The following is a 25,157-nucleotide window of genomic DNA, read 5'->3' as shown; positions in this document are numbered from 1 at the left end:
CCTCAAGTGCTGTGTGTTTTTGTGTGTGGCGTCTCTCAGACATTCAACTCTCTCTGGCCCCTCTGTAGTTCTGGACACATGCCACAAACTGCCCAATTAGCCCAGATCCGGAGCTCTACAGCGAGGCCTTCTCTTTAAAAACAGATCCAGGCATCATGGAACAGCCCAGGGCCAATGTTCTAGCTCTAAGCAAATCAAAACTTTAACAAGCTTTTAAACACAGCAACGAACTATGCAGATTTGTCCCCTATCTTCTCTGTGTACCACAAAGTAATAGGAATTTTTCACCCCCTCATTTGAAGCATTTAAGAGGTCTTGTTTGTCAAGGAGTTTGGGAGTCAATTAAACATTAAGCACTCGTGGCATTTTACCTCGGCTGCCCAGTTTATTCATTTCCGAGTGTTTCTTGAGCCCTTTTGGCTCTGTGGACTTCTCTAGTTTATTAATTTGTCTACTAACAATTTCCAACAGTGGACATACATGCATAATAAGAGAATTCTGTCTTCTTTTTACTTATGTTTCATTTTTCTGAACGAACAAATGTTGTTTCTGTCACATTTCAAATTATATATTTGTTTTTATATTTAATAATATTCTGTGGTGAAAATGAAGGTGATGGAAATTACATTAGAAACATTCATAGCTGGCATTTAATATATTCTAATATTTTTATGATTTGTATATAAAATACAGTATGCAATTACTTCATGATTAGAAATGACACAAATATTAATTCATATGTCATTTATTTTTACCTTGAACTGACTTTATTTTCCACACATCACATATCTTATATTTAATCTCAAGCATGCTCTTCAATGACACTGTTGACTCATTGGTAAACAAGTACACAAACATTTGAAAAAATATTAAATAATGCATTTATATTTATTGCACTCTTTCAATATAATTATAGTTTTAAAAATGTAACAATGTAAGGCTGTGTAATTACCATATTTCACAAGGGCATGGAATGAAGCATTGCAAATGATGTCATTGAATAAAAATGTAAATATATATAACTATTGATTTTAGGTTGTTGATTATAAGTATAGAAAAACTAATATTTTACAAGTAGTTTAAGTGCAAAGGGAGACCGACTAGGTTGCATCATTCACAGTGCATCATGGGAGTAGGCGGTCACTCTGAGGCACATTTCAAGGGCTTAGTTAGCTGTGGTTCTTTTATTGGTGAAGCTTTTTGTGCTGGATCATGGGTAATGTATTTGTTTACCATGAATTTCACTATCAAATCTTTAAACAGTAAAGTTGAAATAGTGCAGACGGATGGCTTCAGGGGAAGCATATATCATCTATGAACATACTTGTAGCTCACGGTAGGTCTGCCTCAAATGCTTTATAAGTTAACGTTGAAAATCAATTAGTCTGCGGAAGCCTGGGTAGCTCAGCTAGAATTGACGCTCTCAATGGGGTGCGTGGTAAATTGTGCGTGGATTGCTGAGAGTAGCATGAGCCTCCACACGCTTTGAGTCTCAGCGGTGTCATGCACAGTGAACCACGTGATAAAATGCACGGATTGACGGTCTCAGAAGCGGAGGCAACTGAGACTTGTCCTCTGCCACACGGATTGAGGTGAGTAACCATGCCACCATGAGGACCTAGTAAGTTTTGGGAATAGGGCATTCCAAAAAGAAAAGGGGATAAAAAAAAAAAATAAAAATCAATTTGTCTATGGTATAAAATAATGGGATTTTGACTTCCAAAGCCAGACTGTTGCGCTCCATTTTATTGGACATAAAGCGGTGTGGTGATCAATGTCTTTTGAGCAGCTATAAGCTCATTCTCAGAGTATGAGATTGGTTGATTGGCAGGGGCCGTTGATGAGATTAGGTGTGTGGATGTCATTCAGTGTTATTGCACACCTGGGCAGACCTGTTAAAAAATCTTTGGCAAGGGAAATGAGTTTCGTGGTGACTGTATTCATCTCAAATGCTGTTTACTCAGCTTCTAAAGCCAGAATGTTGAGGTTGTGGTAGCCGAGTGACTGATATGTTTTCATGCAGACAAAATTTCGTTAGCCTGTTTTAATGCAACTCACAGTTACGTTTTTTCCCTGAAGGCCATTTATAATGTTAGTCGTAATTTAGTTTTGTAGCATTTTTCACCTCTCTGACCATAAAAATTGTATGGACTTCTGTACCTTTAAGACTTTTATATGTGAATGACCTCTGTTTTGATTGGCTATCTCTTTGCCTGTGAAATGACCAACAACGACCCCTGCAAAGTTGCTGAATACTGAATAGGTGCAGATTTGTAAACGTGAGTGTTGTTCATGTGCTCATAGTTCTGGTGTTAAAGTCAACATTCACAACCCATTTTAGCCTACTTCCAATGTGATGTATAATGTGAAACAGGATAATCAACAGGAGAAAATTTTTGAATAGGACTTTATTTTATTTATCAGGAATTTATTGGATTGTGAAAAATGGTCTCTATAAGACAGGTGGTTGGAGTGGAGGGGGGAAAAATAAGAGGGTTTGACAAGAAAAGTTGTTTTTTCTTTGGGATAATGCACACCAATGAATCATGCACAATATGACAAGAAATGTGTATTAAAAAAGTAAATAGTGTCAAAGTAGATTTCATGTTTGTAAGTGTATCAAGGCAGCTGATTTTAATCACGGAACGGATGACATCAGTTGTACATCTCAAATCGCTTTTGTTCATGTCATCCACCAGATCCGGTACATCTCTCAAACGCAAGGTTTGCCAGCGGAGTATCTGTTGAGTGCAGGGACGAAAACTACCAGGTTTTTTAACAGAGATCCCGACTCCACCTATCCTCTATGGAGACTGAAGGTAAATTATCTTTTACACTTCCTTGCTCTGTTTCACTTATTTCACATATAATATGCAGCAACAATGCAGAATAGGTTCTGGGTGATAGGATGATGTAATCATAAATTGTCGATGTTTACGAAGATCCCGATTGGGAACAGATTATGATAGATAATATCGGGAATTGGCAAAACCATTATTTTGTGAAACAATAGGGAATTTATTAAGCTGCGTTACCACTGCCAGTGACACTCAGTGACAACACAACCTCATCTCATTCATTTTCAATGAGAGCTGGCGACTTCCGGTGATCGTTGGCGACCGAATGTGGAAAATGTTTAACTTTATGCAAATGAAGTGCAACTTTCGGGAGCAACAGCCAATACGAGAGAAGATGATAGAGCTCATGTGATCCTAATATTTTAATAATAATATTAATTGTAAAGCAACTGTTTGTGGGTGAGAAACAGCTCAATATTTATGTTATTTTTTACAATAAATCTCCAAATTCACTTTCACTTCCACATCTAAACTGCTGTTTAGACTCTCCATACACACCACTAGCGACCTAACCACCAGCCACTGGCGGCATGCAGCGACAATGTAGCTGGCAGTGTGAATGCAGCTTTAGGCTTCTTTATTTAGATTATTATTGTCTTTACATTTATAATTGTCTTTAGTTCTTAATCTGTAGGCTATTAGTATCAGTATTTTCCTTCTGTGTTGATGGATGCTTGCTTGATGGCAAATGGGGCCGTTGGAGATGGTAAATGTTTGGATTTGGGGAGGTGGATATATATAAGATTTTTTGATCACTTTGTTATTTTATTGCTTTTTTCGTTTAGTTTAAAGTGCAATTTGAATTTAGAAATGTCTTTTGTGTATGTTTTTCGTGTTTAAAAAAATTCACGACCCTCGGCAGGGGGATTGACAATGTTATCTGATATCGCAATATTTTTTAAGGCAGTTTTCGCCAAAATATATTTTACACATCACCCAGCCCTAATGCAGAATGCGAATACAATGAAAGTGAATGGTGACTAACAGTCTGCATAAGGGTGAGTAAATAATTCATTTTATGACAAATTTTCAGAGAACTATCGCTTTAAAGTTAAATCTTCTACAGCCTGTAAACAAACCAGTAGGCTAATGTGTACAGAAGGGATTTTGTGTGAGAGGACTTGGCAACTAAAAGGATGTGGGATAAATCCTGCTCAACGTCCCTCTCTCACTTTCTCCCTTTCATTCTCCCCTCTTTCTCTACACATTCCTCATATTACTGGGTCGGTGGCCGGTTGCCCATTGTCGATAAAGTGTTTTCTCTTCAGATTAACTTTGAAAGCTACACATGGTGAATCTTAAATGCAGAAGTTTGATATTAATTAGTCCTCCTTAGTCCCTAACCCTCCATACAGTATATACGATACAGATCCAATAAAACAAAAAAATTATGTAATTTTCGCCCTGCATAGTCGATACACCCTTGCACTCTTTGGCGTCAATACTTGTGTCTTGGAATGTTGAATTAGTGTATTCAATGTCAAGTAGGCCTACTGTACTTTCCAAAGGATATTTTTATTGCTCAAATGTTTATCTTTCATAGCTCTGGAAACTTATTGGAGTTCTTAGTTATGTTTTATGTAAGATCAACATTACATTAGATGTTTCTCTAACATACATAAAAATTATACTGCTATTAAATTAGTGTGGATAGCACAGCTCAGATCATTTGTTCTTGGAAGAAATTGATGAGAAATATTTGAGTTCATATTAAAATCTTTTTGAATGCAGACTTTGGTATCTTAGCAAGTCCGAGCACAGCTTGAGATATTATTGAGATCAAAAACTGGAGAGGAGGCACATGTGAGATTACAAATAAGCGAAGCAGGAGATGTCAACAAAAGGCTCCATTTGCACTCTATTTAATCTCATTGTTTTCTTGAAGAAAAAAACGAGATATTAAAGAAATCGATGTCAAAATCTCTCTTTGTCTCATAAGGGACCAGTTTCTTTTGCCCATAAAATGTGTATGTAATTTTGTACATTTTATAAATGTCATGATGCCATCTCTTCGAAAGCTATTCCTGATGTGAAAGTGCTTCTTCAGTCTTAATGACATTTTCAAGTGGAGGCCATCTTGAGAGATGAGTCAGACATGCCATGGTAGATCTAGATCGAGCACCTGCTGACTATATTCCTTTTTGTGTTTGCAGACACCTGAGGACCACGAGACAGAGACTGGGATCAAATCTAAAGAAGCTCGCAAGTACATCTTCAACTGCCTGGATGATATGGCACAGGTACCTTTGTTTCAAACCTGTCCAGCTTCAACAGAAAAAAACAATCTTGCTCACAGCTAATAATAACCTTCCTTTCACCCTGACAATCAAAGTGTTTTGTGTCCAAGCTGGTGTGGAGAGTTTCCAGAAATACACACACCTCTGTGAAAAGAAATCTTTGGTGTAATGTAACTAAAGACGTGACTCAAAAGCACAATGGTGAACTAAAACTGCACGGGAACCTCAATTCCCTGGGTGCTACTCAATAATAAAGTGCATGACTTTTGACCTTTACATGCTGTGAGTTATTGAAATCAGCATGCCTCATCACCGGCCAGTCATGTTGATGTCTGAATATGCCAGGTCACGCTTTTGCCAACCATGACGCAAACTTCAGTTTGGATTTTCCCATTGGAACCGACTCCATCCCACCTCATCAGATTAAAAAGTCTGATCAAATTTACAGCAAATTTGGATTCATTCATGGAAATATGCTTGTGCTCAGATATGCGTAATCTACAGTATATTTACAATGTCTTTTATAAATGGGTTTTCAAGAATTAGACCAAAGCTTTGCTTTCAGGTTAGGTGGTTATGATGTAATATATGACACAGAGTTGCTCTTTGAACTGAAGTAGTGCACCTAGGTTTATGTTGGAACCTAATGATAAGTACATCATTAGACAGGCAGAATACATTTAGACAGACCTTTTAATGTGGCACAAAGACACCCTGTATGTTTACATGCACTTTAAAAGTTCGATTTCAGTCGGGTTAAAACAATAAGTCGTACAATACATTTGTGCGAAGTCGGACTAATAGACCTTGGTAATGCAACTGTAGCTTGGCTTCGTCCAGCATGTACGGTATACATTTTAATGGGACCACAATTGGCCTCTGCATTGCACGCTTGCTCCAAAAGATAGAGATGACACGTGACATGTATTTAACCTGGCATAATTGATGTTCTTCATTGATATATTCAAATACATTGTGTCATGTACAGTATACTTAGTCAGTCAGATGAAGACTGTAGCTTGAAATACCAAAAGCTACTGTAGCTCGACTATAACTCTGCATGTAAACATACTGTATGTATTTGTATTAACACAAAAATAAATGTATTTTAATCGCAAAAAACAATCCAACACTGTGTCGTAACAGTGACCAGCAATTTGCAGCATTAATGAACACGATCATTTAACTACAGCTTCAAGACTCTGGGATTGTCATGACAACACAACATTTTAAATTGGCGCTGATGCAGCATTTAATTTACACATCCCTGCCTCATTAACGTGAAGGGGATGATAGAGTATAGTTTCACTAAAATACTCCCCCAGTGTGCCTTTGATAAGGTGGAAGGTATTAGACATATTCAAGAAAGCAAATAAATAAAATAAATAATAATTAATATTATTATAAGTATAATGATAATAGTTCATAATATTTATTATAATGATATTATTAATCATAATATAATAATAGTACGATTAATATATATTAAGGTAATAATGAGTAATAATAATAAACAACAATTTTTATATATTAATATATTATAATAATTATTTTATTAAAAATGATAATTTCAATCATATCAATAAGTTGAGAAGAACGATTGTCCTCGGTTTCATTATCTTCTAGAGACAGCTTACCAAATGTGTGTGCTATTTTGCAAGATTTTTGCACAGCAGCTATGCAGTCACTCCCCTCACGTATGTCTCTCAAAGCAGCTCACATTCTGCGCCCTGCTCTAGTCCAGCTGACCACGGGCTGATTATTTTCCCCTTGTGTCAAAGATTATTTCTTTATCGTGCAGCAGGCTGAGAGAAAACAGAGTAGAGAGAGAAAAAGAGAGGAAGAGAAAGAGATCCAGAAAGAGAGGACAGGCTTAGAATAGCTTGCATAAAAAGAAAAAGGACTCAGATTTGTGCACGTGACTGGCAGCTTATCTGATAGCTCGGGGAGGTTAGGCCACAGATAAACAGCATGGTGGTGTGAAAAATGTGCCAGCCATCTCTGAGCAAGATTCCCAATAAAACAGCTCTGCTGTACTGACCAAACATGCAGTCAGACAAAACACAAATGTTTTCCTACCTTTTTTAAGTGTTTCTCAGTGCATAAAATGTAACTAAGAGGCTTAGTGAATAGCTGTAAATTTGAAGGCAAATATTGTGTAATATCAAAGAGGTGGAATATTGTTACCGTCACATGCTGACTGACAGACCTGTATATATTAATAGATCTGTACATGCCAAGCACTATGGAACGTAGGAGTTATTCATACTCAAATGTGGACATGTATTATTTACAAATGCTGTACGATGTTAGTTGGCTTAGAATAGACTCTATGGTTGATAGATTCCATCATTTATGAACAGCCAGGCTTGGAATTCTTGCATTGAACACAATGACAGTGCTTAAGGATTATTCTTTCCACAATTATTACCATTAATTATCTCTACTCCTAAATTCAGGGATTAGCACTGTCCAACACACATTTAAGGCAGAATTTACAAATATTGTCTGAAAATGCAGCTTTTGTAATTTTGCATAATTCCACAGCATTGAACTATTTTTTGCCTGACCATGGGCTATGTAAAGGCCCTGATTTTGGGGGGAAAATCCACTGACAGTGTTCTAAGGGGCTGTTCGCACAGAACATGTCTTTCTGTTTCAAAAGGCTATAGGCGCAGCGCAACAAACAACAGACTGCAGGTGTCTACAGATGCATTTTTAAATAGAATTAATTTACATAGAAAAAATGACACAGATGGACTAGAAGGAGTAGTTCACCCAAAAATGGAAATTCTCTCAACATTTACTCACCCTCATGCCATCCCAGATGTGAATTACTTTCTTCTGCACAGCACAAATTAAGATTTTTAGAAGAGGTCCATACAACGCAAATAAATGAGACCAGAAATTTGAAGCTCCAAAACCACATCAGGGTAGCAAAAGTAATCCATAAGATTTCACTTGTTAAATCCATCTCTGCAGAAATTATATGATAGATGTGGGTGAGAAACAGATCAATATTTAATATCAATAATTGTTTTAGTATACATCTCCACCAGCATGACCAGTTGGTGGCAATATGCACGAAGAATGCGAATTGCCAAAAAACTAAAGATAAAGAATATGGAAGTGAAAGTGAATTTGGAGATTTATTGTAAAATAATAACATAAATATTGCTCTGTTTCTCACTCACACCTATCATATCACTTCTGAAGAAATGGATTAAACCACTGGAGTCTTATAGATTACTTTTTGTGGCAGCGGGGGCGTGGTCAAGCGCCCGTCCAGGAGAGAAAAGCGGTAAGGGCGCTTACACCTGAGCTAGATTATGTCTAACACCTGTCTCTAATTTCAGTGAGCACGGGGAGAGCGGCATAAAAGGCAGCCAGAGGGCCTCCATGAGAGGGAGAGAGGGACATAAGAATTACTGTGTTTGTGTTTGCACGTTGTGATTGAAAAGAATAAAGAACCTCACCTCTGAGCCGCTGTGTCAAGTGTCATCCCTCGGAGGAGGTCGTTACACTGGTGCCGAAACCCGGGATTTGTTCGTCCAAGTATGGAGATGGGTCGCCCCGTAGAGTCCTCCCAGCTGACGGAGGTCCTCCAGTCCCTCGCGATACTACACCAGAGCCACTAACAGTCCCTGCTTGAGCTCCGGCAGGACCAGGATCGCCGGTTTTTTGAGATCATGCGGGCTCAGGCAGAGGACCGGCACGCCATCCGGAGCCTCCTCAGCCAGGAGGCCGCGCCGGCCACAGCCGCGACCCCGGACCCCCGCTCCACACTGCCCCCGCCCACGTTACAGAAGATGGGGGCTGCAGATGATCCTGAGGCCTTCCTGCATTTGTTTGAGCGGACGGCAGAAATCTGGGGCTGGCCGCATGAACAATGGGCAGCCCGCCTAGTTCCACTCCTGTCCGGGGAAGCTCAGCTCGCGGCTCAACAACTGCCGGCAACTAACCTCCTGGCCTACACAGACCTAAAAAGAGCCATTTTGCAACGCGTTTGCCCAACGGCTCCGGGACGCCTGTCGGAGGTGGCTGCTCGCGGGGGACCGCGACCTCGAGGGAGTTATCGATCAGGTGGTACTGGAGCAATTTGGCCAACGGCTGCCCCGGAAAACGGCGGAGTGGGTCCAGTGCCACCGCCCGGCGTCGCTGGAGGAAGCCGTTCGCCTTGCGGAGGACCATCTGGCGGCGATCCCGAGGGTGGACGAGCCCTCCTTCTCTCCCTCTCATGGAGGCCCTCTGGCTGCCTTTTATGCCGCTCTCCCCGTGCTCACTGAAATTAGAGACAGGTGTTAGACATAATCTAGCTCAGGTGTAAGCGCCCTTACCGCTTTTCTCTCCCGGACGGGCGCTTGACCACGCCCCCGCTGCCACACTTTTATGCTGACTTTATGTGCTTTTTGGAGCTTCAAATTTCTGGTCATCATTCAATTGCATTGTGAGAACCAATAGAGCAGAGATATTCTTCAAAACACATTGTTTGTATTCTGCACAAGAAAGAACGTCGTATACATCTGGGATGGCACGATGGTGATTTTTGGATTAACTATCCAACTATCCTTTATTCAATATTACTTAAGATAAAGAAGACAAGAGATAGTAATCACTTCAATACTTGTTGATTTTTGTCTCTCCCTTTCTCACTCAATTTTGCTGTGTGCAGGTGAATATGACCACAGATTTGGAAGGCAGTGACATGTTGGCGGAGAAGGCAGACAGGAGAGAGTTTATCGACCTGCTGACCAAGATGCTGACCATCGATGCGGACAAGAGAATCACACCCATAGAGACACTCAACCACCCCTTCGTCACGATGACACATCTACTGGACTTTCCCCACAGCACACAGTCAGTTGAACTATACAGTATATTGATAGTGTTGAATAGTTTATGATATGGATTATAGTGAAACGTTGTATTCAGATCACTGACCCTGTCCTTTGTTCTTTGTTCTTGCAGCGTCAAATCCTGCTTCCAGAACATGGAGATTTGCAAGCGTCGGGTGAACATGTACGACACAGTCAATCAGAGCAAGACCCCCTTTATAACACATGTAGCCCCCAGCACTTCTACCAATCTCACCATGACCTTCAACAACCATCTTAACACTGTGCACAGCCAGGTCAGTATCACACACACACACACACACACACACACACGTTTACCTATCTATCTAAACTAGACTTTTTCTTTTATATAATATTAAGTTACTGTAAACTAATCCTTTTACTACTCCCCCCATTTGTCGACTATTATTAACCCCACTATTAATCGTCCAATTTAGGACATAACTGAATGTACCCAAAGGGTGGTTTTATCAGTTTTAGCTTACTCTTTGAGACAAAATTTCTTAAACTATATCTAAACAAACACGCACACATTCACCTAAATGGCAATTTCCCATTACCTTCTGTTGAACTTAAATAAAGCATAATAATATTAAGTATTATAATGATAGACAAAACCAAAACTCAACACAAATAAAAGTAAACAAAGAACTTGTTTACTCTCTGAATGATCCATATATTTCTTTTTAGGATGTCAGGGGGGTTGTTCAATTTTGCTGACTTCTGGGGATATTTTGCATCAATTTTGACCTGAAAAGTATAGTTTGAACAGAAACGTGCAGGCATTCACACTGACAAGCTGTATATGACTACATTTTCCCCCATATTACAATTGTCAGGTGCCATAGAAAAACTCAAATTTCCTTAAGTTTTCTTTTGTGTTCTCCTAAAGCTGCACATAATGAATTGCATTACACACAGATCCATTCGCAGTAAGACAGTCCAAAGAAATGAGTGTAGCATTGCACCATTGGCCACTGGCAGTATCGAATGACTTCCTTCTAGTGTCAAAACACCAGTCATATCATGGGCCGTTTCAGCCTTGCAGCCCTGTCACAGTGTGCTGATTAACAACTTGACAGCTTTTACTTCCTGCTTGGCTTGCATTTTACTACTTTACAGCCTTGAGGATTACACAACTTTGTTCCCTTCTCTCCTTTTGTTTCCTCCTGTTTTGCCTCAGTGCAGTTTAGCTTCACCAGGGATCGTTTGTCGAAACTGCTGACAGAGAGCCAGGCATGAATCCCGTAATGCCTTCATTTTGAGTTCTTAGATCCGCCCGAACTCGCCTCGAATAAACAAAGTCTGAAGTCAAAAAGTCATACAGCTGTAATGTTGTAGCATAGACCTCGGCCTCTCTCTAACATCAAAGCATGAACAATTGCAAACAAGTATGCCACTTATGCGAGCCAAATTTCAACACAAACTTGTCATTATATTCACCAGCCACAAGCAATCCTGTTTAATCAGTCGCAAATTGCGCTGAATTAGTGCTGCATTATGCATATTTAAATTAAGTCATTTTCATTCTGTTCAGCACAAACAGGCCTCCTTTCTATCAAAACTTTGCTTAATACAGATAGTGCCTTATCCGCAAAACTCAGCGCTATTTGTCTGTCACAATGTAGTCAAATTTACTTTCGGGGGTGCTAAAACAACACAGACAGTGCATAAAAATAAACAGCTCTATCAGAAGACGCAATTCATTTTTAGTACATCCACCACCACCCCACTCCATGCCTGGCCTATCTCTGATGTAAAAAGATGAACTTTGTGTATGGTCTGGTATGTGTAAGTCTAAGTTTGCATTGAGTGTGTGTGTAGTTGTGTGTAAGACTGAGGGAAAGCTCATGTGGCATAAGCCAGCTGCGAGGCTGAAGTGTTTATTTTGTGTGATGAATGCCATGACGGCATATTGATTAACTCTCTCCCCTGGTACTCGTCTGCCTTGCAAAATCAGGAAAATGAAAAATGAAAAGCGCTATACTGAATTTAAAAACCTTAATGAAAAGTCTATAATTACTAGCGGTGGCATGAGATGAAACAGTTTGCTTTGGTAACAGATGAAAGTAAATACCACTAGCCTCCATTAAACGAACAGGTTTTTAAAGGGGTGCCAGAGTTTATTAAAGACAAAGACGCATCACTTTTTTTCTTTTTCTTCAATTCTTCAGTATCAACCAGATCTTGGAACCAGGTTAGGGTTAGGTATAGGGTTGCAGCAGGACTCCAAATAAAAACAGATTTTTCATAGAACTAGGGTTACCAATTTGAGACAAGATGACCCATTCGGACTACTCTTTTAATTTTTTAGTGTTTTTTATATATATATATATAGAGAGAGAGAGAGAGAGAGAGAGAGAGAGAGAGAGTGTACAGGAAATCATGGGTAAAATTAAGGGTAATTAAATGGGAACAAAAAACATGCCAAACTCGAACCCATATTTCCCATTTGAGAACCACATATATTTATGTTGGATCATGTGGCTGAACACTTGTACTTGCTGTATCTCTGGCCATTCTTATAATTTATTTAATTATTTGTTTTATGTCTTCTATTTGGTTTATTTATAGAATTAGTAGAGAGAGGACAGGAAATCAAGGGTAAAGACAGGGGGAATTAGATGGGAACATGCCGAACTCGAACCCACGTTTCCCGTTTGAGCACTACAGCTCAACATATCGATGTTGGAGCATATGTGCCAATCGCTAAGCTATAGATCTGGCTATTTTTATGATTTATTTATTTAGTTGCTTTTTGTCTGTTTATTTATAAATTTGTAGATAGAGGACAGGAAATCACCGGCCATTTTTTTTTTCTTTGATTTTGTCACAGTATATTTATAGAAATAAGAGAGAGAGGAATGAAAATCATGGGTAAAGAGAGGGGGAATTAGATGGGAACATGATGTATGCCAAACTCGAACATACTTTTCCCATATAAGCACCATGGCTCAACATATCAATGTTGCAGCATGTGTGCTGACCGCTAAGCCATGTGTGCTGACCGCAAAGCCATTGCTCCATTCTTTTTATTTGTTTTCTTATTTGCATTTTGTTTCAGTTTATATATAGAAATAGTAGAGAGAGCACAGGAAATCATGGGTAAAGAGGGGGGAATTAGATTGTAACATGATGCTGGCCAGATTCAAATTCGCATTTCCCATATGAGCACCATGGCTCAACATATCGATATTGGAGCATGTGTACTGACCACTAAGCCAATACTCCAAACATTCTTTTTAGTTTTGGCAGATGTGACCGCTCAACAGGTTTTCATTAATGAATGTGTTCTATTTCCTCTCTCTGGCAATGTTATTGCACTCATACTTTTACATTAAGCTTTATTTTTGTCTTGTATGTTCATTATAGCGAGAAAGAGACTAAGATGGAAAGAACTGTACAGTTCTTTTGAATGAACATATTCTGTTCACTCTTCTAGATCGGTGAGAAGGAGTTTGCTTGTTCATCAAACCACCTCGATGGCACAAATTCCACATTCAGTCTGAATTAAAAATCAATTGAGGGGAATTCTAGTGTAGAGGCTTTGAAGAACAGATTGTCTCTCTTCTCACCAGTTAGATCTGTGTGTATATTTAATCATAGCTTTGCGCAAAGAGGGATCATTATCTGCTGCTAATGAGAATGAGCAAATACAATAAGTTGAAGAGTCCTAGCACTGATGGAGACTGTAACACAAGAGCATTGATTGAAGCTTTTTCACCTCCCCTTTCCCTCTTCACTCTCACTCAATAAGTTATTTTATAAAACATGCCTGAACCCAAATGCAGTCTGAGCACAATAACAGCATTTCTGTTGATGTTGCAGAACAGTGTTATGGTATTTGGACTGAGAAATGACTCGGAATTTGATGAGAAACATGCTTCTCATGCTTGCTGCCTGCAGTTGACTTTGTATGGTTGCCAGGTTGGTGTAAAAAAGACCCAATAACTGATCCAAACTAGTCCAAAAACGACCATATAACAAAGCTCAAAATATGCCACTCCCAAAACAAAAACACAGATTTTATATTATGCATTTTCATATTTCCTTTCATTTGGAGGTCTACTATGTGAAGCTGCAGAATTGTCAAAAAAATGACAAGTTTAACGACTGTCAAGTTCACAACCTTTGTGAAAAAAAACAAGCCTGACAAAGCCAACTTCATCACTGCCAGATGTATTGTACTGTAATAAGGAATTGAAGAACTGATGTAGTTTGGGTTATAAACCAAACACTTAACTATGTTTACCAATTCCACAAGAAATTAACATACCTGACAACTCTGTCTTTGAATTGCATTTTATTTCTACATCTATCTTCGTTTTGTTCTGAAGTGCTTATACAGGATCAACAGTTTATTTTCATTATTTGCTATTATTTGGAATTTTGCCCCATGTCCCTCATTGTGACTACACCCACTTCCCATTCACCACACCCACTACTTCATGCTTTTGTTTGTTTGTCTTTCTTTGTTTGTTTGTCAAATCCATCGATTCCTTTAGGCCACCAACCTGGCTCCCTCTTCCACAAGTGCCACCCTTTCCCTTGCCAATCCTGATGTCTCCATACTAAATTATCAATCTGCACTCTACCAGCCTTCTGCGGCCCCTATGGCCGCCGTGGCCCCCAGAACCATGCCCCTCCAGCCTGGTGCGCCCCAACTTTGCGCTGCCCGACCAGATCCCTTCCAGCAGGCTCTTATCGTCTGCCCATCTGGCTTCCAAGGTGGGTACCGTTGTAAACTTTGGTTATATACAGTAGCTACATTGCAGATTTAATTGACTCCTGATTACACTATAAATCTATATTTGTCCACATAATTTTTGCTATGTAGTGTATCTATATATTATAAATGTTTACATCTAATGGGATTTCCCTTGTTATTTTATTCCCAGGTTTGCAGGCGTCACCCTCTAAACACACTGGCTACTCGGTGCGGATGGAAAATGCAGTTCCTATAGTAACACAGGCCCCCGGAACCCAATCTCTGCAGATCCAGCCAGGCCTTCTGACACAGGTATAGCGAGACATTGCCCCCTTTGCCATAGCTATAAAAAACACATGTCCTTTACTAATTACAACCCTCAGACTTTCCCAAATTCACAATTACTTCCAAATTTGGCTCCAACGATGAGCAATTAGCATGACCTACTTTGTTGTAATGATATACGTATAATTCACTCCCCCTTCAACAAAGTCGAGAAGACACTCACATTTTGTGGCTAATAGATTAATTGAAGCCAGGTTGAATTTATCTCAGTATTCAATGCAAGTTAAAGGGATAGTTCACCAAAAAATAAAAGCTCTAACAAGAATGACTTTCTGATGAGCATGACAAAGGTTGGTTTAAATGACATCTATGGATGCTGAGTGATTTTTCTACCCAATGGTGCCATTTGAGACTGGGGGACTAGGTTCAGAGCCGCTTAGTTAATTGTAATTTATCAAAATGTCATAGCTGAGCTCCCATTGCTTTTCAAACCTCTATGTGCCAAGGACTTTAATGCTGTATATTTTAGGAATGGGTCACGATGGTCGTCTAGTTCTCCAACAATGGACTAATCGATTTAAGTTCAAGATATTTTTTTCTTTTTGTTCTGATAATTTATGGGACAATACTTTAATAAGCATGGTGACAGCATGCTGTACTTCAGCTCTTTGACAGTTTTTACTGAAAAACATTTTAAGGAGTTGCAGTTACACTTGCAGACTGATATCTTAGCCATTGCATCAGGACTCAGGACATTTTGAGCATCATATGCTACATTTTTAAGAAACGGTTTAAGTTAAAAAGTAGTTATACTTTAAAAAGAGCAAGACTTCTGCATTCTGTTCCATTTCATTGCACCCTGTCTAGGTGTTTTTGAATGCAAGATTGCGTCTTGTAAAAGCCCCTTAAGAAATGCGTCTGATCGAGGGATTCCTAAACACCGATCATTAGTCAACTAGATATTCAAGCAACCCACTGACTAGTAGATTTGAATAATATGTAGTTTTGCATGACCCTTGTCTTTTTTGTTTCTCACACTTAGGAGACAAAAATATTTGAATGCCAGTGCTGATTAACAGTGATTTTCCAGATTAAAATTGGAGATACATTTCCCTCTTTTCCTCTCTTAATTCTTTAATGCTTCAGGGCCTCAACTGCCCCCTCAACCCAATCATTCAAACCACATCACTCTTGGTGCCAGTGGAGTGGGTCTCTAGAAGGCCTCAGCTTTTATCTGGAACAGGAATGCAGAAAATGTGAAAACAATTGGCAAGGGAGCAGCAGTGCTTTCAGAGCCCTGGGGGTGACAAAAGGCTTTCACCCCTCGAGGGCAGAAAAGCTGTTAGAAGGGGTTAGTCACAGAGATACATGGAAAACTCTACTCTTATCTGGGTTACCATTCCAGGGCAGACGGTACAATTACACAACCCAGAGTGAAAAAGGAGGATGCAAAATATCAGGAATGTAGGCAAAGGGCTTTGGGGACAGAATGTTGATGGAAATATTCGTGTCACTGTTTGCATTGGTGGAAAAAGTATCTAAAGGAAGTAAATCAGATGCTAAATGCATGTTCATTTCCTTTGTCAAATGAATGAATTTTGCAAACAAAATGCCATTTTCTAGCATCCATTGCAACATTTGGTTCTAGTGCAGTGCTGAAAAGTAACAGAAATGTTTAAAAGCTGTGTAAAAGTCAAGTCAAATTGTTTTTGTTATGCTAAGATCCAGGGAATCTATCATCAGCTAGACATAGCTCTTTGTGAGTGCAGTCTCTATAACAATGTTTATTATACAATAATCCATTATCCAGTAATCGAGAACTACTAGAAAAGTCATGGAATTTCGTTTGTCAAAATATTTTTTTTCACCCATATTCCCCATCACACTACCCTCTGTGAGTGCTGTGGTCCATGCCAGTGGGCCAATAAATAGACGTGCAAAGGGTTTTAAAGAAACAATTCATTAATTGTACATTAAACTGCTAATCAGTAAAGCTGCATTAAACTATTAGAGCTGTACACAGTCTTCTTCAAGCTCACGTCTCTGGGAAAATTATGCCTGGCACTCCCCGCAATCCTCAGCACCCATACAAAGCAGCCCATCACATAGCCTCTGAATGGGGCCCCTGAATTAAGCTGATTCGGAAAATGTTTAACACTTAAGCACACTGCCTGGGAGATGCCACATCTCTTTAGGGTCAGTCGATCTCAAGTTGTCTAATAATTGTAAAGTTGGTTTCTTGACCATTTTTAATTTTCAATTTTTTTGAGTGATTAACTCTATGTATTGGTATTGCAAAACCACCAGTTTTTAATTTGTATTTTACTTTGTCGGCTTATCTCTGCTTAGGATGGTCCTAGCTCTTTGGAACAAAAACTGATCTCTAGAGCACATTACAAGGTACATGTACATATTCAAGCATTTTGCACATTCTTGTTCCTTAGACTTAGAACTTAAGTCCAATGTAATGCTCAGGATTGCTCAAAGTTCCACTTTTAGGGTCAATTTATAATGGAATGGGTTCGAGTCTCAGTCTTAATTTTTTTAGGGTACACCTAGGTAACTATAGTGTGTATGCAGAACATTTCAGGTTTGAGAATTCTCTTTTTCTTTTCTTTTTTTTTTTTTAAATTCCCATCACTTTCGGTTTGAATATGTCTGGTGGGGGACCAGATAGGAAACTGAACTTTTCACAGAAATAAGTCCTCTATAGTAGCATTCTGCTAAGTTTGAGATTGCACTGGTTACAGGTAGCTAGGGCTAAAAATCTGGGGGAAAGCCAACATTATTCATGCATTTTGAGAAATGAACAGATGTAATATAAGCATAACAAATATGTACATGTACTGTACATGTTTTATTAGAAGCTGTGATATTTCCTCTCTCACACTCTTTGAAATGTTGTAGGAGCGTCCGGTGACAGTAGTCAATTCAGCAGGTGTCAGTTTTCTGAGAACATTGTTCATGCCACACTTTGTCCTCAGAAGACATTTTGAATGATGTTCTTGGTCCAGATGGGTTGAAAACATCACAGTTTTCCAATCTGATGTCCTCAGCCAATGGTGTGTCTTGAACGCATTGAGTTTCTCAGCCAGAGAAGCAAAGAATTCATCCCTAGGGAGAACGACAGTGATCGTATCTGCTCTGTCAGTCAGAACCCACTGCTTAAAGGTGATCTTATCAGGAAGTGTGTCATCTTTGTCTGACTCTTCAAGCATCTGCAGTAAGGCCTCTATACCTGGACACTTGTCACACTTGTTGAGCATGTAGTTTATGTCACTGTTTATGTCACAGACTAGAAGTTCCAGCAGGTCTTTGTTGTCCAATGTTAGCTTTGCTGACTCAACCATCAGCTTGATGTTCTGATGAGTTCCAGATGCTCCTGCCAGCACACACCATTTTGGCCTCAGTTCACAAAAGTTTGACGTCCCTATCTTTAACTCTAGGTGCTGATTTTTAAACTCCACATACAGTTCTTTAAGGTTACTTAAAACGAAATGCTTTTGTTTATGAACTTTTTGAAGAACCTGTGATAGATCATGCTTCACTGTTGCCAATATCAAAAGTAGTAACATTTTAGACCTCACTGACATGCATTGTATTGTATGTCAATCATAAACATAATTACTGTAAAATACGGTTCATTTTTTGTATTTGTTATGCTTATATTACATCTGTTAATTTCTCAAAATGCATGAATAATGTAGGTTTTCCCCCAGATTTTTACAGCTACCTGTAACCAGTGCAATCTCAAACTCTGCAGAATGCTACTGTAGAGGACTTATTTCTGTGAAAATTTCAGGTGCTGTTTTGGCAGCATGTGGAGGAGCTGCACAATATTAGGCAGGTGGTTTTAATGTTGTGTCTGATGTATGTCTTCTGTGAATATTTCATTCATTGACGTTTCTTGTATCTAGGCCTTGAATGCTGACAGTAGTGTATCTTGAATAACTAAATAACCCCTTTGGTGTCTGTGTGGCACAGTTTAGTACTTACTAGCAGTCGTTTCTCCAAATAGCTGTATCCTTTTTCTCCTCTCTTAAAATACATGAATGCAGTACTGTGGCCTCTTTAGTTATGCAGTAGCCTGTGACTAGATATAGCTGGAAGAGCATTGTGCTAGCAATATCAAGTTCATGGGTTTTATTAGCTTTGGATGAAAGCATCTGCCAAATGCATAAATGTAAATGTAGATGTTCTAGGCTACGATGCATTCACACTGACAGCGAATAAATCGCTGGAGTTCGGTAAGTCTCACTGCTGAAGGGCCCTAGTAGGCAGGTTATTCTATATTTGCTGGCACATTTCATGTCCGTGGGATATATATTTAATCCATTGTCATCAATATATAGCACCTTATTTTCTAAGTATATATATTTTTTACTAAATCATCATTTGTTGGAAAAGCCATCTCTTTTGTTCAAATAGGAGTATATGACATGAAACCTTGGTATTCAGCTGTGTGAAATTGTAGAGTTGGTCATTCTACTTTGCAAATATGCATGAAAATGACCTCAAACTTAAATTATTTTGATACTACTGCCTTTATATAGATTAGATTATTAAAACATGTAACGCACTACAAAAAGTACTAAGTTATTATTGTAATATACCTAATAATGTCTGAAAAATCCTTGTCAACTTAGTCACCAATCTAAAGAAGAGGAAAAAACACTTCAAAAAAGGAACAGTTTGTCCCTTTATCACATGACTTGCACAACATGGTGTAATTTCCTCAGGAAACACAAGGATGAATGACTTAAAGATATGTCCATTCACATTTACCCAAATATTTGTTTAAAGTCTGGGTCATGAGTGGATTAATTGACTGTCAACAGTTTTACTCAAGTATTGTCACTTTAAAACTTTACAAGAAACAATGTCCAAAAAAATTTACAATTTTGGAAAATGCATTTCTAAAGATAGATGTGCTCAGTATGTTATGTTCCCTGTTGTCTTTTGCTTCTGTGCTTTTATGTTGAAATTTAGTTTAGTTCCTGTTTCCTGTTTGGTTTCTGTCATGTTCATTGGTGTCTTTTGTTGTTGTGCTCTTATGTTGAAGTTTAGTTTAGCCCCTGTTTCCTGGTTCCTGTTTGGTTTTTTTGTAGTCCTTTGTAGTTTGTTGTTATGATTGGTGTTCCCTTGATTGTTTCTTCCAGGTGTCCCTCATTCCCTTGTTTGTTCCTCTTGTATTTAAACCCTCGTTTCTTGTTCAGTCCTTGTCGATCGTTGTTTGATGTATGTGCATGAATGTTTGCTGCCCTAGTTCTCCGTTTAAGTTTATTTCCCCCTTGTGGGTTTTTCCTTTGTTTATTCATTTGTTCATTTAATAAAAGTCTAAACTGCATTTGGATCCGCGTCTGCCTCGCTGCTCAAACGTAACAGAACGATCGACCACACATGGATCCAGCAGCTATTCGGGCCAAATGTCGGCTGCTCAATCTGCAGCAAGAACACTACCCACTTGTAGACCACGCTCGCTACTTCCTCCTCCTGGCGAACGCTACTGACTTCCCGGACTCTGCACTGATGATCTTTTTCAGGAGCAGCTTGAACCCCTCGCTGAGGGAGCGGGTGCCACAGGCAGCGCCCGGCTGCACTTTCCGCGACTACCTGGGAGCGACCCTACTGGCATGCAGCTCGCCGCCCCCTGACACACCAGCCCATCCTGTCGGCAAACAGCCCCCCACGCCTATGGCTTCCCTTGGGCCCGCACGGCCCACTTCGTCCGCCCGGAGGAGGAGGAGAAGACAGGCGTCCGCCTCCCGGCCCGCGCCTGCCCCGGTCTGCGAGCCAGAGCCCGCGCCTGCCCCGGTCTGCGAGCCAGAGCCCGCGCCTGCCCCGGTCTGCGAGCCAGGGCCCGCGCCTGCCCCGGTCTGCGAGCCAGAGCCCGCGCCTGCCCCGGTCTGCGAGCCAGAGCCCGCGCCTGCCCCGGTCAACGAGCCTGAGCCCTCTTCAGCCACGGTCAACGAGCCTGAGCCCTTAGCCCCAGAAGTCAGTGAGCCAGCGCCTGTCGCCTCGACCGTCCAAGGGCCAGCGCCAGTGGTCACGCCCGTCCAAGAGTCCGAGCCTCCCGAGCTTTCCAGAGCTCCGCCTCCCGAGCTTTCCAGAGCTCCGCCTCCCGAGCTTCCTAGAGCTCCGCCTCCCGAGCTTTCCAGAGCTCCGCCTCCCGAGCTTTCCAGAGCTCCGCCTCCCGAGCTTTCCAGAGCTCCGCCTCCCGAGCTTTCCAGAGCTCCGCCTCCCTGAGCTTCCTAGGGCTCCTCCTCCCGAGCCTCCCAGGGCTCCGCCCCTCAAGTCTCTCGAGCCTCCCAAGGCTCCACCCCTCAAGTCACTTGAGTCTTCCAGGGCTCCGCCTCTCGAGCCTTCCAGGGCTCCGCCTCTCGAGCCTTCCAGGGCTCCGCCTCTCGAGCCTTCCAGGGCTCCGCCTCTCACGCCTCTCGAGCCACCCAGGGCTCCGCCACCCAAGTCTCTCGAGTCTTCTAGGGCTCCTCCTCCCAAGCTTCCCAGAGCTCCGCCTCCCGAGCTTTCCAGAGCTCCGCCCTCTGAGCCTCCCGAGCTTTCCAGAGCTCTTCCTCTCGAGCCTTCCAGGGCTCCGCCTCTCGAGCCTTCCAGGGCTCCGCCTCTCGAGCCTTCCAGGGCTCCGCCCCTCAAGCCTCTCGAGCCTACCAGGGCTCCACCCCCAGGCCTTTCGAGCCACCCAGGGCTCCGCCTCTCGAGCCTTCCAGGGTTCCGCCCCTCGAGCCTCCTACGGCTCTGCTCCCAGAGACCCCAGAGCCTTCTAGGGCTCCGCCTCTGAAACCTCTTACGGCGCCACCTTCCTTGGCCCCGCCTCCTGAGTCATCCTCAGCTCCGCCTTCCTCAGCCCCGTCTCCTAGATCTTCCAGGGCTCCGCCTACAGCATCTCCCGAGCCTCCCACGGCTCCGCCTCCAGAGCCTCCTTCAGCCCAGCCTCCTGCGACTCTTCTCCTCGAGCCTCCCTCGGCTCTACCTCCAGAGCCTCCTACGGCTCCACCTCCAGAGCCTCTTAAGCCTCCTACGCTCTGCCTCCAGAACCTCCCACGGCTCCGCCTTCCGAGCCTCCTTCAGCACAGCCTCCTGCGGCTCATCTCCTCGAGCCTCCCGCGGCTCCACCTCCAGGGCCTCTTAAGCCTCCTACGGCTCTGCCTCCAGAACCTCCTGCGGCTCCACCTCCAGAGGCTCCAGAGCCTTCCAGGTCCCTGCTCCTGGAGCCTCCTACGGCGCCGTCTACCTCGGCTCCACCCCCTGAGCCTTCCAAGCCATCACCCCCCTCGGCTTCGCCTCTCGAGCCTCCCTTGGCTCCGCCTCAGAGGTCCCCTTTGGCTCCGCCCCACGCGGCTCCACCGGCCTCCCCAGTGGCCACTCCTCCTCCCAGGCCCCCTGAACCAGTCCTTGCCCCACGGCCACCTCCTAGGCCACCTAAACCTGTCCTTGTCCTGTGGCCACCGCCCAGACCTCCTGAACCAGTCCTTGCCTTATGGCCACCTCCTTTGCCTCCTAAACCTGTTCCTACCCGGTGGAGGCTCCCCAGGCCACCTGACCCTGGCCCCGTCTCACACCCCCATAGACTGCCTGCCTGCCCTCTCTGCCCCCCTGGTCTACCTGTCGGCCCCTTGCGCCTTCGTGGACTGCCTGTCTGCCCTCTAGGCCCCCCTGGTCTGCCTGATTGCCCCTTGTGCCCCCCTGGTCTGCCTGATTGCCCCTTGTGCCCCCATGGACTGCCTGATTGCCCCTTGTGCCCCCGTGGACTACCTAATTGCCCCTTGTGCCCCCGTGGACTGCCTAATTACCCCTTGTGCCTCCTTGGACTGTCCCTGTACCCCCTTTGGTCTGTCTGTTTTCCCCCTGTTCCAATCCCTCACCCCTTGGACATTTATTTGTGTTTGTTGTTCTTGTTGTTTTCTTTAGGACCGTCTGGAATCCGGTCCTTTTGAGGGGGGGTTATGTTATGTTCCCTGTTGTCTTTTGTTTTTTGTACTGTTATTGTGAAGTTTTGTTTAGTTCCTGTTTTGGTCTTTGTAGTCCTTTTGTAGTTTCTCTTATGCTGTCATGTTCTCTGTTGTCTTTTGCTTCTGTGCTTTTATGTTGAAATTTAGTTTAGTTCCTGTTTCCTGTTTGGTTTCTGTCATGTTCATTGGTGTCTTTTGTTGTTGTGCTCTTATGTTGAAGTTTAGTTTAGCCCCTGTTTCCTGGTTCCTGTTTGGTTTTTTGTAGTCCTTTTTGTAGTATGTTATTATGATTGGTGTTCCCTTGATTGTTTCTTCCAGGTGTCCCTCATTCCCTTGTTTGTTCCTCTTGTATTTAAACCCTCGTTTCTTGTTCAGTCCTTGTCGATCGTTGTTTGATGTATGTGCATGAATGTTTGCTGCCCTAGTTCTCTGTTTATGTTTGCCCTGGTTCTCCGTTTAAGTTTATTTCCCCCTTGTGGGTTTTTCCTTTGTTTATTCATTTGTTTATTTAATAAAAGTCTAAACTGCATTTGGATCCGCATCTCCTCGTCTGCCTCGCTGCTCAAACGTAACACAGTAGTTCTAGGCCTCCTATGTTGAGTAAAGTCAACAATGTTACCCAGTAAAGGCAAAGTAGTGGACAATTGGTAACATATGTGATATTTTAAGCCCATTCTACTGACATTAAGAGTTTTTTTCATTTTCGATTAAAAAATAATACATTTGTAAATAAAATTTAAAGGAAAAATCATTAATTTCCATAACTTTAAAACAATGTTTTTATGAAATAATAAATAAAGAGCATTGTCATTGTAACATGTGAAATATTATCCCTCTCTCATTTTGCTACTGTACTTTCTCATGTCAACTGTTACCTGTTCCTGGTTGCTGCTCCAAAATTACTTGTCAGTAACACGATTGACAAATTAAGCCACTGACATCATGCTTTTTAAGAAAAATATCCAAAATGAGCCTACCCTGTTTGCCAAATAGCAAATATATAACATTTTAAGGGTTCATTATAAGATCATATTTGTGTTTTGGGGAAAACCTTTAAATTTTTCTTCTAGCTATCAAATACCTAATGAACCCCTAATTATATAATGACCCAGGTGTTTCTACTTGCCTGCAGCATTCAACTGCATCAGGAGGCAAATTACATTAGTGTCACTTATTAGATTTATGTTAGCTGTTATAATCAAGTTACAGCAGGTTTTTGCCTTGTCAAGCCAAAGACTTCATCTGTCTGTCCAAGTAGAGGTGACTCAATGGGTAATAGTATATTTGTAGAAAAGACAATAAATATGGTGAGTGAAAAACAGATCACAAATTCTTTTTCTTTCTGAGCATGCACTGACACAGAGGCCAATTTTGTTCTGAATAATGTGTATGCATATTAGATAATGCAGAGTTACAATCGCATTATCTAGGTCTGTTAGTCTGACTTTGCCAAAATCGAATGGATTTCAGACAGACTTAAGTGTTTACATGACAGTTTAAAAAGACCAATTACAGTTTTAGTCTGATATAAAATTTTCAAAGTGCATATAACATACTGACTCTCGGCACTCCCATTGGTTGTTGGCACATCACTTCGTATTTGAACTCTGCTTGCTCAACCTGTTGGATCACCAGTGATATAACTCAGTAATAACTCTTAGTGAAATTACTTTAAGGTACACTCAGTAACTTTTTTGTTTGTCTCATCTTTGACTTATTGTACATTGGCACTTAGTGGTGTGGATGTAGCATCTTTCAAACGCAATAGGTTTCAGTTGCAGGTGCCATTATAGAAATTCACAGTCAGCCATGATTAATTTAATCCAAGAGTGAAAGTGTCCTTTAAATGGGAGGTTACTGTGATTAATTCGGCTGGTCGGGGGATCTAATATGGCAGCCCCCATTTAATAAAACAGCTTTTATAAGGTTACTGAAATGACTAGAGTGTTTATCTCATGTGAGTGCTCATGATTTTATACATACACTCACCTAAAGGATTATTAGGAACACCATACTAATACTGTGTTTGACCCCCTTTCGCCTTCAGAACTGCCTTAATTCTACGTGGCATTGATTCAACAAGGTGCTGAATGCATTCTTTAGAAATGTTGGCCCATATTGATAGGATAGCATCTTGCAGTTGATGGAGATTTGTGGGATGCACATCCAGGTCACGAAGCTCCCGTTCCACCACATCCCAAAGATGCTCTATTGGGTTGAGATCTGGTGACTGTGGGAGCCATTTT

General features: G+C 41.4%; 1 protein-coding gene across 2 annotated transcripts in view; it reads left to right on the top strand.

Moving 5' to 3' along the window:
* The window catches only part of LOC127622682 (homeodomain-interacting protein kinase 2-like), a 125,288-nt gene that overhangs the window by 86,493 nt on the left and 13,638 nt on the right, over positions 1 to 25,157 (top strand). Inside the window, exons 4-9 of one of the 2 annotated variants that reach the window (XM_052096709.1) lie at positions 2,700 to 2,819; positions 5,012 to 5,098; positions 9,768 to 9,952; positions 10,064 to 10,226; positions 14,550 to 14,679; positions 14,850 to 14,971. In XM_052096709.1, the coding sequence (XP_051952669.1) occupies positions 2,700 to 2,819; positions 5,012 to 5,098; positions 9,768 to 9,952; positions 10,064 to 10,226; positions 14,550 to 14,679; positions 14,850 to 14,971 (807 nt within the window). Of the gene's footprint in view, positions 1 to 2,699; positions 2,820 to 5,011; positions 5,099 to 9,767; positions 9,953 to 10,063; positions 10,227 to 14,456; positions 14,680 to 14,849; positions 14,972 to 25,157 lie in introns of both variants that reach the window. The other variant, XM_052096708.1, reaches the window with a different exon arrangement.

This window comes from Xyrauchen texanus, chromosome 29 (genome assembly GCF_025860055.1).
Source record: "Xyrauchen texanus isolate HMW12.3.18 chromosome 29, RBS_HiC_50CHRs, whole genome shotgun sequence".
NCBI classification, from domain to species: domain Eukaryota; kingdom Metazoa; phylum Chordata; class Actinopteri; order Cypriniformes; family Catostomidae; genus Xyrauchen; species Xyrauchen texanus.
The sequence above is the reverse complement of the archived record's forward strand: the minus strand, read 5'-3'. Positions and strand labels throughout refer to the sequence as shown.